The sequence below is a fragment of the Chelonia mydas genome, chromosome 9, assembly GCF_015237465.2.
Source record: "Chelonia mydas isolate rCheMyd1 chromosome 9, rCheMyd1.pri.v2, whole genome shotgun sequence".
Classification (NCBI taxonomy): Eukaryota; Metazoa; Chordata; order Testudines; family Cheloniidae; genus Chelonia; species Chelonia mydas.
Window position 1 is genome coordinate 44,271,844 of NC_057855.1, and position 15,375 is coordinate 44,287,218.

The 15,375-nt window shown below is 45.3% G+C and overlaps 1 protein-coding gene across 4 annotated transcripts in view; it reads left to right on the forward strand.

The window, feature by feature from the left end:
* The first annotated feature begins 1,357 nt into the window (after positions 1–1,357).
* KLHL6 (kelch like family member 6) overlaps positions 1,358–15,375 on the forward strand; it is a 31,779-nt gene continuing 17,761 nt past the window's right edge. For 2 of the 4 annotated variants that reach the window (XM_043522532.1, XM_043522533.1), the window contains exons 1-3: positions 1,442–1,774; positions 7,301–7,478; positions 14,294–14,743. In XM_043522532.1, coding sequence (XP_043378467.1) covers positions 1,515–1,774; positions 7,301–7,478; positions 14,294–14,743 — 888 coding nt within the window. In that variant the 5' untranslated portion in view covers positions 1,442–1,514. Of the gene's footprint in view, positions 1,775–7,300; positions 7,479–14,293; positions 14,744–15,375 lie in introns of all 4 variants that reach the window. The other 2 variants (XM_007064547.4, XM_037909093.2) reach the window with 2 other exon arrangements.

Sequence of the window (15,375 nt, forward strand, 5' to 3'; positions counted from 1 at the left end):
TAGAATCTACAAGTTCCAATTCTTTTCTTTACTTCCTTTTGTAGATTTATCATCATTCTTCAGAGATTTGAGTTAAGTGTCTCTTATCCAAGGGTATGAGTCTACAGTGAAGGAGGACAGCTGAATAAGAATTTAAAGATTGTACCACAATGAAACTAAACAGCTATTCCATGGCCCAGCCCCACAGCTTCATAATAGCAAAATGTAAAGTGAGGAATCTACAAAGTGTAAAAATACTGGGGGTAACCCTTTATTGAGATTTTTTTGTGCTTTATGGGCCAGCTCTTCAGTCCGCCCAGTTCCATTGATTTATTTAGATTTATAAAAATGCTAAAAAAAGCATTTGGGGCATGGAGGGAGTGCCACATAGCTCCACTCTGCTCGAAGCTCTGCTCCGGCTCTGCTCCCAGCCACGGTCCCAGCTCCCAGCTCTGTGCCCGGCACGCCCCACGCCCCCAGCCATGGCCCCTGACTTGGCCATGGCTCTGTTCCCGGGCCCAGACCTACTCCCAGCTGAGGCCCCAACCTCAGCGCCCTTACCCCTGTCCGTGCCCCCCCCCGGGAACCGCTCCCAGTCCCAGTTCGGGTGCGGGGGACATGACCCTGAAAAGTGTGGGGACCACTGCTTTAGACACTCTAGATATAGTTTAAAAATCCCTCCTAAGTGCAGCCATTTAAGATAACCTACCTTAGCTCTCCCTCAAAGAGTTCCTTATCCCTACAACTGCAGTTCTCCACCCCCAACCCCATTTTCAGATAGCTGAAGGGAAAAAAAAAAGAGATAAGACACAATTTACCTTGAAGATCATCAGATATGTGCTATTTGACACTGTCCATTGACTTTGAGAGAGCTATGCCAATTTATATCAACTGAGGATCTAGCTCCATATATCTCGTTTATTCAAATGCTTCTTCACATTGAAACTAAAAATGAAATATTGCTGATGTACAGCATCTATTACCTAATGAGGGGCAGCAGTACCCATCAGCTGGTATTTTTGAATATATGAGTATAAAGTAAACATGTTATAGATGGCAACTCAGGTATTAGCATTTAAAATGATAAATTGTATAATTGTAAAAGTGAGAATTTAGGTCTGACAACAGAAGTTTCACACTGACAGCACTCACTGCCAGTGGATGGGACCTGGTATCCATAAAGTGCATCTTTCATTTTGGATAAGTAGATCCGGATAATAATAAAGGGTCAGTTTCAGGATGGAGAGAGGTCTTCCCCATCACTTGTAATCTTCTCACATTCAGAAGCATCTTAAGTCTTTTCTAAGCATGTCGATATTGCCTGAAATTCACAGAACCTTCCCCCCTCCACAGCCTTTGTTTGTGTTAACAGGATGAGAAAGTGCAAGGCTTCCTGTTATGTGTGTGTGACAGCTGTAGATAAGCGGAGAGCCCTGGACAGGAAATCCGCTTAACTTCGGCAGTGTAACTCATCTGAAGCTTAGGAACTCTTTTAGAGCGAAGCCCCAACGGAATGACACGGTGCTGGTTTAAACATGGGGGACATGGTGGAGAAAAGTTCTGAAGAACCTTTGGTCTCTTTGGACAATGAGGGTTCCAGGAAGATGGGGGAACTTGTGGAAGTCTCAAGTGGTGACAAGGTTAAGTTTGATGACACTGGGCTCTCTATGGTGCTTCAGAATGGCCTGGAGAACCTCAGGCTGGAAAACTCTCTTACAGACGTCATCCTGTGTGTGGACAGCATGGAATTCTCTTGCCACCGTGTGGTCCTTGCTGCAGCAAGCAATTATTTCAGGTAAGGCAGTTTTAAAAACAAAATAATTTTTCACTCAATACATTTAGGCTGGGAATTTCTAAGGAGCCTAACGTTGGGTGCCCAGCTCCTACTGACTTTCAGTGGGTTTTGGACCCCTAACTCCTTTACCTCCTTTGATAGTTGGAGCCTTAAATTAGGAAAGCAACAGTGTCAAACATTGGATTTTTATGTATCAACATTTGTCACGTGTACTTGAGACAGACAGACAGAAGGAAAACAGTTGGCAGGTGAAGCGATGGAAGAATAAAATCAGCCATATATTCTGACCATTGTTGGTGGTTACCCCTCATTGAATGTGGCCATGTATCAGGCAAAGAGGAAGATTCACCGCGATCATGGGGTAGTTTTATTTTAGTGTGACTTCATTTCTGGAAGTTGTCTTTTCCCCCCACCCCACTATTACTATGCAGTAGAGCACACATTCTGTAAACCCGCTGAGAAGGAAAGAAGATGTGTGTCCTATATCCTGTCTTTCCCAGGATTACTGTAAAATCAATTGAGAGATGGAAACCCCCTGTGTGGAAGAATTTTTAAAAAATCAAAGACTCCACCTTTAGTTCTTTTAAAACCACAGTGAACTGCCCACTTTACGCTACTCACTGAAAGAAACAAATTTGAGACCCGTGGAGAAACATAGTATTGGGTATCACACCTTTTCCATCATCATTTAGACCTTCACATTTGCATGACTGGGAATTTTTTTTTTAAACTGTTGAGATGGCCTCTTGACTGACTACAAATGGAAACTGGAGGGAAACAAATCTACGATCATTTGTGATATGAGTAGGAAGTGCCAGTTTCATGGAGGCTTAGTAAATTTTACTCACAGAGATCATAACAGAAGTGCTATTTTAGGGATCTGATACTAAAGCTAATACAAAATAATATTTACATGTGAAACTTATGCAGCTAAAAGCAGTGCCCCAGTGTTTCTCACAGTAGTGCCATATGGAAAAGGGAAAATAAACAAAGAATCAAAATATGAATTAAAATAATGTAACTGAAAAAATGGTTAACTGTTAAGAAGTATTATGTGTTATCGGCGGACAACAGATCCCTCCAGCCAGAGGGATCCCCAGTGCAACACAAGCGGCTGTCAGCATAGAACACAGCTGATTGCTGTCAACCAGTCACCTGCTGTTGGCCAAGGACTCTGGGAGGATGAAATGCCCCTTGGGTCTATGATGCCCCCTCACCCCTTTGGGACATTTCACAAGATGACCCAATGAAAAGAGGGTGGATACTGACCGGGTGCTGTCATGTTAAGAGCAGCGACAAATACCCAAAGAAACTAAAAGCCCATGAGGCCTTTGTTGATGTATCTCACAAGGGTTCATTGGATGTTGAATGTCTGCAGGGAACAAATAGATCCCAGAATTATTCCTGTGCTGGGATTTCACTGATTTGTCATGCTGAATTGGGATCTTTAGGTCTGTACAAGGCCTAGCACATTTTGGATGCTAACATAATATAAATAATTAATACTAAATTCACACTTTAAACAGGAGTTGAGCAGAGGCCAGGCAGAGGTATCAACCTTCAGTCCTTCCTCAGTTATTATCGAAGAGCATACATAACATAATGCTTCTGATGGAGTCCTGTATCGTGAAACATGCCTTAATTCTCCACTACTGCTGCGCAAAGTTAATGATGCAAAGAGGGCACCAAACCAGAAGAGTGGCATTTTACACCTGATTTGCACGTGGTAGTGAAGAAAGAGGTCCACAGAGGTTAAGGTCAACATTTTCAGAAGCACTCAGTAGTTGGGGGAGCCCAAAAATTGCCAAGGTTTTTGAACATGGGTGCTTAATCTTACACTTGCAAATCCAAATTTAGGCACCTAAGTGGCTTGATATTCAAAATTGCTGGGCAGACTGCAGTTCCCATTTCCTGGATATCTAAATTTGGACTTGGAAGCTTTACTTTAGACACCCATTTTTGACAATCTGAGTCCGAAGCAGTGGCGTGCTGTCCATGTCTGTCAGGTATGCCCTGCATTCCCAGTCAGGAGTGCATTTTCTAGCTGGTGGCCTGCAGGATGTTTCTGTCTGGCCCCCATGGAGGACACCATTTTGTAGAACTGTATTCGCGTGAGGTCATGCCGCATGGAGGATGCCATTTTGGACAGCCTCAGGCATGCAAGTGAGTTGCTGCATGCCTTCCTGTAACTGTCACAGCATGTCACTAGTCCTAAGGCTCCATTTACTTCTGAGAGGGGCTCAGCACCTCTGGAAGTCAGGCCTCTGATGGCTCACTGGGTTGGGCACCAGAAAAGAGAGGCATCCCTCCTTAGTGGCCACTTCTGAAAATTTGGCGTTAAGTGACTTGGCCAAGGACACAGAAAATCAGGACCATGGTGGGGGTTAGAATCCAGGCGTTCTGATTTTAAATCATGTGCTCAATCAATGAAAGTGCTGCTTCTCCTGCATATGTACCTCTGCGGTATCTATACATGCACACAGATATACAAATACCTACAATCACTCCCCCCCCACGTAATTATGAGGCAAATCCTGAGGTATAAGTTAGCCCTTCAATCCCGCAGAGGGGAGTTCTGCACCAGCCTGACCCATGCTGAAGAGCCTGAAGACGATGGCATGGAAGGGGGTGAGGAGCAGGAGCTCCGCAGCTGGAACCTCCAAAGCAGACAGGAATCTCAAACTATCTATAGATCCGGAACTTCCTCTCTTCACCCCTACCCAGGCCCAGTGGAAGTTACTGCCCTGGGGCTACAATGGACCCTGCAAGTGAGGGGGAGGCAGAGTTGCCTGGGAATATATCTCCCTTCCTGTCAGTCAAGCAGGAAGAGACTGGCCAAAGTAGGGGTACTGTAGGAAAGGCCAGCACTCCTTTATGTTACATCCCTTCCTCCCCGCCCCCTCCCCCTCCGGCCATGACTTTCAGGGAGGAGTGATGTGGTGTTGCCCAGTGCCTTTCAGCTCAGGGTCTCAGCACACATCACACACAGTGAACAAGTCTCCTGCCCATCTCCCTCATGAGGCAGATGGGGGAAGTATTATCACCTCCATTTTAAAGATTAGAAAGGTGCAGCAACTTGTCCAAGATCAGTGAGTCAGTGTCACAGCTGGGGCAAGAATCCAAAAGCAAGATCCTGAACTCACCTATGGGAGTGGAAAGCCACTGTAACTCCACTGAGTTACTCCAGTTTCATTATGATGATGTACGTGAGATCAGAGCTGTGTCTCCCCTGACTATCAGGGCCATGCACTTACCACAAGACCGCAGTCACAGATCTATGAGATAAAGGAGTGAGGGCACAGAACAGCTGCATCCAAGGACAACAGCCAGTTTCTCACTCACATGAGAAGCATTTCCACCGCCCACACTTGCAGTATGTGCCCCTTAATTCTTTACCTTTTTGTACAGAACTCCTCTCTCTGTAGTGTGTGCTGGGTGCTTTTGTTCTCAAATGCCTGCCTGCCTGCCTGCTTGGAACACTCCAGATTTAGTCTCATCAGAGTGCAGCACCCTCCTGTAGAATGACAGAGTGAAAAATATAGATGTAATGAGAGCCTAATTCCCGCTCCTGTTGACATTAATGGCTGTTTTGCCATTGACTTCAATGGGAGAAAGATTGAACCATAGTAGAAATCAGTGAACAGAAAAATGCTAAATAGCTGTCATGTTGGTGCAGTGAAAATGAGAACGCGGCCATTCCTTACGATATCATATCTGCCCAAGCCTTCTGCTCAAAGGCTGTGTCTTCCCTGCCATACACAGCAGAATAACTAACATGGGTTGGCTACCTTGCTGTAAAATCCCAGTGGAGACAAGGTGCTAGTCGCTTTTACTGCAGTGTATCTAGGAGAGGTCAACAGCATAGGCCCTGCCTGTGGCTCACCTCACCTAGGTACTTTGAGGTTAAAAACTACAGCGCCTTGTCTCCACTAGGGTTTTACAGAGCGATAGATAATCTATGTTCGTTATGCCCCTGGAAACACACACCTTTTCTGGCTTGAAGACTTTGGCCCGCAAGATAATTATTCACTTCTCATGACACACTGTCCTCCTAACATTGCACTGTATGTAGCCCTCACTAATCTAGAAAGATTTGGCATTCAGGGTTAACAGCAGATAGAATTACATTTGAGACTCACGCATGTTTTCCTCTGGCTCTAGGCAAAAGCAGGCTCTGGTACTTCTAATCTTACTGCATCTTCATATCTTCTACTTACTGCATCTTCTTTGGAATCTGGCACATGGCCTCTAAGTGATATCTGAACTCAGTGATCAAGATCAGGATAATCAGCAGGTATTTAAGGTCCATAAACCAGAATTACACGGGAGTGAGAAACCATTCACTGGTAGTAAATTCACCCTACAGAAGAAAATTGCTGGAGGAGAGGCTCAAAAATAAAAGATGGATTAAAAAATTAAAGGAAGATAAATGTATCATCAAACAGCGATGAGGAAGCAAAGCGCATCTAGATGGCTCTTAGGTAATTCTGTGGCTTATATCCCTCACAAAATACTCTAAGGATTGAGATTGTACAAGTGTCTTTCCCTTCAAAAGCAACATCAGTGACCTAAGGAAATTACCATTTAAGGCAATATTAACAGCCAAGCCAGCCACAATTCAGATTCATTACCGTCCACATACCCTTATATCCAAACACACAGACTTCTCAACTCCACAACAAACTCCATGATTGTTACTCCCCGAGGGGTAACAGTATATGTGTTTGGAACTATATGATGGGAAGTTAGAGTGAGGCAGAGTTATCAATGAGACTGGGTTTAGTGCTGGAGAGTGAGACTGATTACAGCAGCTATCAATGGGGCTCCCACCTGACACCTGCTGCCCACTGAGTCCACACCTCTAGTGCAGAGGCCAGTTCACTGGCCCAATGACAAACCTGCCTCCTTAGTTCCATGGGCCCACCTCCATTCCCCAGCTCTTTAACTCGATGCCTGTCCCTCTCCCAGGGATGGAAGATGACGAAGTTCCTTGTGTCCTCTCCTCCTTCTGCACCAGGCACAATTTAGCCCTTGATGTTTGTGAAGTGTTTTGGTGAGCGTAGATAAAGAATTATCATCATTACCATTATGATTTAACAGATCTATTCTGTCCATTTCATTTAATCTTCTGATGCATTGGCAGGCCATTATTTTAAGACGTTTACTCCTGAATCAAGTGTCTATTTAAAAAAGCTTCAGTCTATTTCTGCAGACTGTTTGTTTCATTTTACTGAATAGACAGTGTGACCCTTTAGCAGCTCTATGCTTTTATCATCAGATATTCTCTGAACTGGGCTCCATTGTATAATAACCAGACAAATATATATTTTAAAATCTAGCACTACAATGGTATGAAAATAATTGACAAAGAATTTTCTTTGTAGTTTTGCTACAATATTAATTGTGTACATACAAAGCAATCAGAAGGATCCTGCATTGATAGAACATATTGATACTGGTAGGTTCAAACCTGGTAGCTATATTTTTTTCAGAATGTGTGATCCTTCTTGGGTAACCAATGAACAGCTCTTGTTTCAGGGCCATGTTCTGCAATGATTTAAAAGAGAAGTATGAAGAAAAAATCATCATTCAAGGAGTTGATGCAACAACCATGCAGATGCTGTTGGACTACACTTACACAAGCCAGGTGCTGATCACAAAGCAAAACGTACAGAAAGTCTTAGAAGCTGCCAGCCTTTTTCAGGTTAGTGAAAAAGCACCTTCAGCACATGGACTAATGGAAACACATTGTTTCAGTTGTTGCTTCCAGGACGCTACAATTCAGCACACATGATCAAAGCGCTACACACTTCTTTGATTTGTCACACCCGTTAGAGATCTTTGGCTTTCATATTATTTATTTGTATTACGGTTGCATCTAGGAGCCCCAGCTATGGACCAGGACCATTGTGCTGGGCGCTGTACGAATACAGAACGAAAAGACAGACTCTGCCCCAAAGAGCTTCAAACATGTGCTGCCTGAAAGCTCATGGTATTATACCCTTAGTGCAGAGGTGGGCAAACTACGGCCCGTGGGCCCTGAGCTCCTGGCCCAGGAGGCTAACCTGCGGCCCCTCCCCCACTGTCCCCCCTTCCCCGCAGCCTCAGTGTGCTGGCGCCAGAGCAACGCTCTGGGCGGCCAGGCAGTGCAGTTGCAGAGCCGCGGCCTGATCCGGTGCTCTGGGTGGTGGGGTTGTAGTGTCGCCAGCCACTGGTGCTCCAGGCAGCGCGGTAAGGGGGTGGGGGGATAGAGGGCAGGGGAGTTTGAGGTGGTGGTCAGGGAGCAGGGGTGTGGATAGGGGTCGGAGTGGTCAAAGGGCAGGGAACAGGGGGGTTGGATGGGGCAGGGGTCCCGGGGGGCAATCAGGAAGGAGGGGGGGGTTGGATGGGGCGGCAGGGGGCAATCAGGGGCAGGGGTTCCAGGGGCGGCCAGGGGACAGGGAGAAGGTGTGGTTGGATGGGGCAAGGGTCCCGGGGGGTAAGTCAGGAATAAGAGGGGGTTGGATGGGGCGGCCAGGGGCAGGCAGGGGTGGGGGGTCCAGGAGTGGTCAGGGGAAAGGGAGCAGGGGGTGGTGGATGGGGTAGGAGACCTTGGGGGGCCTTCAGGGGACAGGTGGGGTTGGATGGGGCAGGAGTCCCAGGGGAGCCATCAGGGGGTGAGAAGCGGCGGGTGGGGGGGGGAGGAGAGTGTCAGATAGGAGGCGGGGGTCGGGCCACGCCTGGCTGTATGGGGAGACACAGCCTCCCCTAACTGGCTCTCCATACAATTTTGGAAACCCGATGTGTGGTCAGGCCAAAAAGTTTGCCCTGCCTTAGTGGGACTACATTCTAATCATGATGAGGATGGATCTATAAATGGGCTGCATTATTCAGCAGGTCAGTCTAAATGATCAAAATGGTCCTTTCTGTCCTTAAAATCTATGAATCTCACAAATGTGTCCTGAGATTAACCAATTACCTTTAGAATAATAGGAGCTGGTATTTACTCTGGAGAGGAGTGCTTGTTAGGAAAGTACCTCCACACAGCAAAAGGTAATTTAATTTTAGTAAAAGGCAATTTTTACTTCTCATCCCTCTCTCTCTTCCCCGCTACCCCATGGCCTGAGTGGAATGGCCCATAGATGTTTTCAGCATTCCAGTATTGCAAACCCCAAGCATTACAAACTCAGAACATTTTAAAAAAAATTCTGGGCTATTTTTATTCTTCTTCTGTTTTTTTGATCTGTCAGGGTCAGTTTTCAGGCTTTACTCTGAAACCTTGAGGACACTTTTTTTTTAAATGAAAGTTTAAGGGGCTTTAAGTAAAACACCAAATATCCTGAGACTTGTGGTAAAATCCTGAGAATTGACAACGCTGTAATACCCTCGGTTCCAAACTAGAATGTTTAACGGACAATATCAGTCCTGGCACTGGCCTTTAGAAGAAATTCTGCTACATCCTGCAAACCTGCTGCAGCACTACTGTACACTGATGGGTGCTGGACTGGAGAATACTCCAGTTCTGTATAAAAGTTAACACAATGTGTTGCTTTTGTCTCTCTTTTGGTATTGTCCCAGCCCCACAACAGCCTCTTCGCCCTCCAAGTCTGTCCCAGGCCCTACCCCTTATCTCACCGCAATGTACAGGACTATGAGCAGCTGGTAGTTTTATCTGCGTGTTGCTGTCAGAGCCTCGGCTGCCCCTCTGTGCTGTGATAGAAAGCTCCTCGTCACCCAGTCTCACTGAGCATTGATCTTAGGGCCCCTGCCAGCCTCTCCCTCCCCCTCACTGTACCCAGCAGGCATCACACCTCTCTGTTAGAAGGGCTGGGAGCAGGTTTCCTTTCTGCTCCCAACAGAACAGCTAAGAGGTGGTCAGGGAGCTGTCAGAGAAGCTGCTGCTGTGCAGAAACAAAGAAAACAACCTTATCCCCAAGGGCAGAGGTGGCTGAGGGTGGTCCTCCTGATTACCCTGGGTACCCACTTAGCCTTGGGGAACTACAGTGTCCCCAAGAAGGTGGAAATTGATGTTTTGTGGGATTTTTCTTTTAAATTAAGGCTTAAGTGAAGGTGCAAAATCCAGATGGCAGGGTTTGGAGCAATGGGGAGGAGGCAATCCTGGTTCAAATCATTTTGACCTGTTGAAGATTTATAGTTTTCTCCATTCCTTGTGTGTGATTTGCTTTCCCTATATGCACCACACACTTCTGCAACCTTCTGTCAATAGATGCAACCACACAGTATAATTAACAGTGCTCTCCACCCACGCATGAGCCTTTTAGACCCAAAATATAGACCATCCTACTGACATCGCTTTTGTGCACTTGTGTGCATATGTACGTTACACTTAATAGGCTATGTATAAATAGACTGAGCATAGTTCAGTGGTTAGCCCACAGGCTGGGGAGTCAGGAGTTCTAGGTTCTTTCCCAGCCGTATGAGTGACTTGATGAGTAATCTTGGGCAAGTCACTCATCCTCTTTGTACCTCGGTTTCTCCCATCTGTAAAATGGGGATAATACTTACCTGCCCTTTGGGAGGTAGAAAGCAGGGGAGGCTGTGAGGGTTAATCAGTATTTGCAAAGTGCTTTGAGATCTTTGGAGGAAAGCACTACTGTAAGTGGAAAGTATTAGTATTAATAGACAGTGATAGCCCAATAGAGAAATTCAATAGCCCTGGGACAGACAAGGTAACACTGAAGCTATAGACCTCTAGAGTGGCGTCATGGCACACTGCTGACATTTTTAGAACAAAAGCTGTAACAACAACCACAGTATTTTGATTTTTAATGTAGCCCTGTTCATTAGTCAGTTGCGTTTCTCCAATCTCTTGACCACATGTAAATGCAAAACAGGAACCAGATATCTGTGACCAATGCCTGTAATTTTTCAACTTTAGTAAACAGTCTACATATGTCAACAGGATACAGGTCTGCCCAGAAAATTCTGCCCTGATTACTTAAACAAATCTAAATACGATGCCATATAAAGGCGGGTTTACTGTGTTTCACTTCTCTTTCTCCTTCAATTGCAGTTATACAACGCTCCCTACAATGGAGAACAATAAAGTTAAAATGGCCAATCTATTGCCATTAAACAGAAAAAAAAATGAGGACACTACTTTGAATTATTCATAATATCTTCTTTTATTTATCTTTTCTGCACTCATTCTTTATCAGAACAATGTTAAATACCAGGGTGCTACTTCCCTTTTAAATCAGCGAGGCAAGAAAAAGCAAAGCATGAGGGTTATTTGCAATCACTTGTGCTCAGAAAGGGTTGTCCATTTGTTGAGCTAATCACCTGAAGACTAATCTTGCTCACATCATAGTCAGTGGATACGGAGATTAACAGGATTGGGGCCCTAATGTCATGGTAATTAGCAAAAGTCAAAAGGCATCCGTCATAGCAGTTCTGATGCTTTATTTACTGAATCATCCTTTTGATTTAAAGGGACATTTAAAATGTCAACTAGAAAATCGTATTTCTGTCTGATGTTTTTTAAATCTGTTGCAATGACAACACTTAGAGGTTAGTGTTTTCCTCAGGGCGTCTACTCTGTGCCTTTGACAGCCCATTTTGTAAGTCAAGGTCACTGTTTTGCTGATGTTTAGTCTCGCTTCCTGTCTCATCCACCAGCAAGATGACATCATGCTCACTCGGGGCTGAGAAGAGAGTTCACAAGCTTGCTCTTCCACTGGCCTAGCAAGACCTCCCCCTGACTAGGCCTATTGGACAAAAGTTTCCCTGCAAGGGCAGCAATGGTGGGAGTACTAATGTAGGCAGGGTGTTGGTGGCCACCTGCATTTCCACCCCCACGTCATCTAGACCTGCTCCGAGCCAAGGGGCTAGAAATGCCTGCAGCCCTGGGAGGCTCGACTACACTAACTCTCCAACAGGCAGAGAGGAACTGGTGGCAGCAATGGTGGGGAATCTCTCACAAAAGTCTAGTGTAAACACAGCCCAAGTGGAGGTTTCTGCCAGTAACAAAGCAGCAGAGCTGCTACTATTTCTGAGTTTAGGATCAGGAAGGTGACTCCTTTTCTTGGGACTGCTGCATGGAGCAACGGGAGCCAGGGAGGGTGGTGACTGGGAGAACCCCTTCTTTACTTCCCAGACCTCTGCTTGTGGCTGGAGAGCAATGGAGACAGGGTGGAGCAGGTAGCCTTCTTTATTCCTGGATGGGGCCAGGAAGCAATTAAAATTTGGGGGTGAGGGGGAGATGAGGAGACCTGCTCTTCTTCCTCCAGCCTCCTGCAAAGGGAGCAACCGGAGTCTGGGGCTGGGGCAGTGCAAGACAAATGTTTCCACTCTCTAAGACTGTGAAGATCCTAGGAGGAACTCAGAGCTGGTCTACACTGAAAACGTACACTGAAAAATCCACACCCCTGAGAGACGCAGCCTAACCCCCGGTGTAGACAGCGCTCAGTTGATGGAAGAATTCTTCTGTCGACCTAGTTGCCACCTCTCAGGGAGGTGGATTCACTACAGCAGTGGGAGGACCTCTCCCGTCACTGTGGTGTCTACAGTGAAGAACTTTTAGGTGTAGACATGCCTTCAGTGATGGTGGTGCTGCTGTTGATCAGGCAGGCACAAGTTGTGCTGGGGAAGGTGGGGGCCTGAGGAACATCTGCGAGGGTTGCTCTTTGGCCCCATCTATTTTTGCCTCCCTGAAAAGACCCTTCGGGACATCAGCAGGGGAGCAGAGAAACCCCCGACACATTTTTTTAAATTAAAAAAAATTCAGGGCATATTATTTAATGGGCGCTCTCTTGGAACCTGGGATTTACCCTTCAATTTGACAGTGTCCCTTTAAATTACAGTGATTCTTGCATGGTTAAAACAGAGCTGAAGCCAGGTAGGAGAGGAAGCCCATATGAAACTGCTGCTGTAAAACAAACAGCAGTTTCAGAATAATGGGTCAGATGGTGGTAAATAAGAAAGTGTTATTTACTCCTTCATAATAGAGGAACTCGGGGTCACCAAATGAAATGAATAGGCAGCAGGTTAAAAACAAATAAAAGGAAGTATTTCTTCACACAACGCACAGTCTACCTGTGGAATTCTTTGCCCGAGGATGTTGTGACGGCCAAGACTATAACAGGGTTCAAAAAAGAACTAGATACATTCACAGATAGGTCCATCAATGGCTATTAGCCAGGATGGGCAGGGATGGTGTCCCTAGCCTCTGTTTGCCAGAAGCTGGGAATGGGTGTCAGGGGATGGATCACTTGATGATAACCTGTCTGTCATTCCTCTGGGGCACCTGGCATTTGCCACTGTCAGAGGACAGGATACTGGGCTAGATGGACCTTTGTTCGGACCCAATATAGCCGTTCTTTATGTTTTTATGTACTCCATGGGTGTAACTGAGATCAGAATCAGCCCCACTGCAGACATTTTTTTAATGTCTCATGAAACACTGTCAAATAAAGTTCAAAGACTGTATGGCTTCCTCCACCCAGATCCTGGCTGTAGTCCGAAGGGACGTTTAATTTGATGGCCTCATCACCAAACCACCACAAAAGTGACAGAACTGGATCAGCACAAGATGTGTTACTCTCACAGGTCCATCTGCACCTCCCCGATTCAGAAGCCCCATTTATATCCTTCTCTTATGCCACTACCAATGCCTGGAGTTCTCTTCCTCTCCTTGTGAGCCAGTTGGTCACTTTCTGTCCATTCAAATCTCCCTTCAAACTCACTTCCTTTGGTAAAGCCTTACATACGTGATGGGCCTGGATTTTCAGAGGTGGTGAGCACCAGCAGTTCCCACCAGCTTTAACTGGCGTTGTCTGCACTCAGCACTTCAGAACACTAGTCCCTAAACACCAATTTTTGTATCTCATAGGTCCAAGCGGTATTGTCTGCGCCTGATTTAAGTCATTAGCTGCTTACCAAGCATACTCACCAAGTAAATAAACAATGATAAGGGCAGGAAGGATGGTCTAATGGATAGGGCCCTGGACTGGCACTCATGAGACTCAGGTTTAATTCCTGGGTGAGCCACAGACTCCCTGTGTGACTTTGGGCAAGTCACTTAGTCTACTCTGTGCCTCAGTTCCCCATCCACAATATAAATTGGGGTATACAATATAAATGTAGGGATAAATACTTCCCTACATCACAAAAGTGTTGTGGGAATAAACTCCACTCATGACTATTAGGTGCTCAAATTCTGTGGTGCTGAGGGCCATATATGCTACCTTTGATTATCCTCCTTAAAAGTCTCCTTTGTTATGATACCTACAAAAAAAACTGGACATTGGTTAGGCTGCTGGTGCGCTGCCTGAGACCGCTGCTTGTCCTACTGTATTGTCTCATTCTTTCTTTGTGCTCATCAGTCTGTCTGTATCTGGATATTATCTAGTGTTTTATACTCAGATTGTAAGCTCTTCAGGGCAAGGATCTCTCTTTGTTTTGTGTTTGTCCAGTGTCTATCACAAGGGGGGCCTGGCCCTTAACTGGGGCTCCCCCATGCTACCACAATACAAATATAAAATAACTGCACAGTACCTTACATGCCTCTTGTGTCTGTAGTTTCTGCGGATGGTGGATGCTTGTGCCAGTTTCCTCACTGAAGCCCTCCATCCGGAAAACTGTGTTGGGATTCTGAGGCTGGCCGACACTCATTCTCTGGAGAATCTGAAGCAGCAAGTCCAGAGTTACATTATCCAGAACTTCGCTCAAGTGCTGCACTGTGAGGAATTTCTGGAGATCCCCAGTGACGTTCTCTACAACACGCTAAAGAGCGATGACCTCTATGTCACTGAAGAGGCACAGGTTTTTGAGACTGTTATGAACTGGGTTCGATACAAAGAGTCTGAACGGTTTCCTCTCCTACCCTACGTTCTTGAGAATGTCCGGCTACCGCTTCTGGACCCTTGGTATTTTGTAGAGACAGTTGAAGCCGATCAGCTCATTAGACAGTGTCCTGATGTCTTCCCTCTGCTTCAAGAAGCAAGAATGTACCATCTGTCAGGCAATGAGGTAAGTAACAAATGAAAATACTTAGTAAACGGGAGTTGGGGGGAACCAACTGAACCAATTCTAATTAAGGAATATTTCAGATTGGCAATCACAGAACTCAGTATGGATTTTGGAGGTGGAAAAAGATATTTATAAGATAGGTTCACAAATTAGATAAGATAAATAAGATAATCACAATCAGTTACCGTGGAGATTTAACTGTGAAATCTGAGAGGTTTCCAGACAGCTTATTTTAACATAAAAGCATTTCAGAAAATGTTCATGAATCTCTGAAAGGAGAGAGAACCTCTCACATACAATTCTGTCCAATACCAAACTCAGGTTAATCAATATTCCTTGATGTGTTCCCTAGTAAAAAGGCAAATCAAAGGTATTACTTTGGACATTGCTTTCTTATTTAATATTGGTATCCCAATTAAAATAATCATCTATAACATCAAATATTGCTAAGCATTCCAATGGATCACTTAGGGTAAGCAGTACCATACTTGCATAAACAGTTATCTATGTCTACTTTCCCTGCTAAAATATACTCTCTTTATAGTTGTACTGTTGAGCCTAAAGGTTCAATTGCCAATAAAATTGTTATGGGTTTGATGCAGCAGTTCCTGGGTGAAATGATCTGGTCTGGG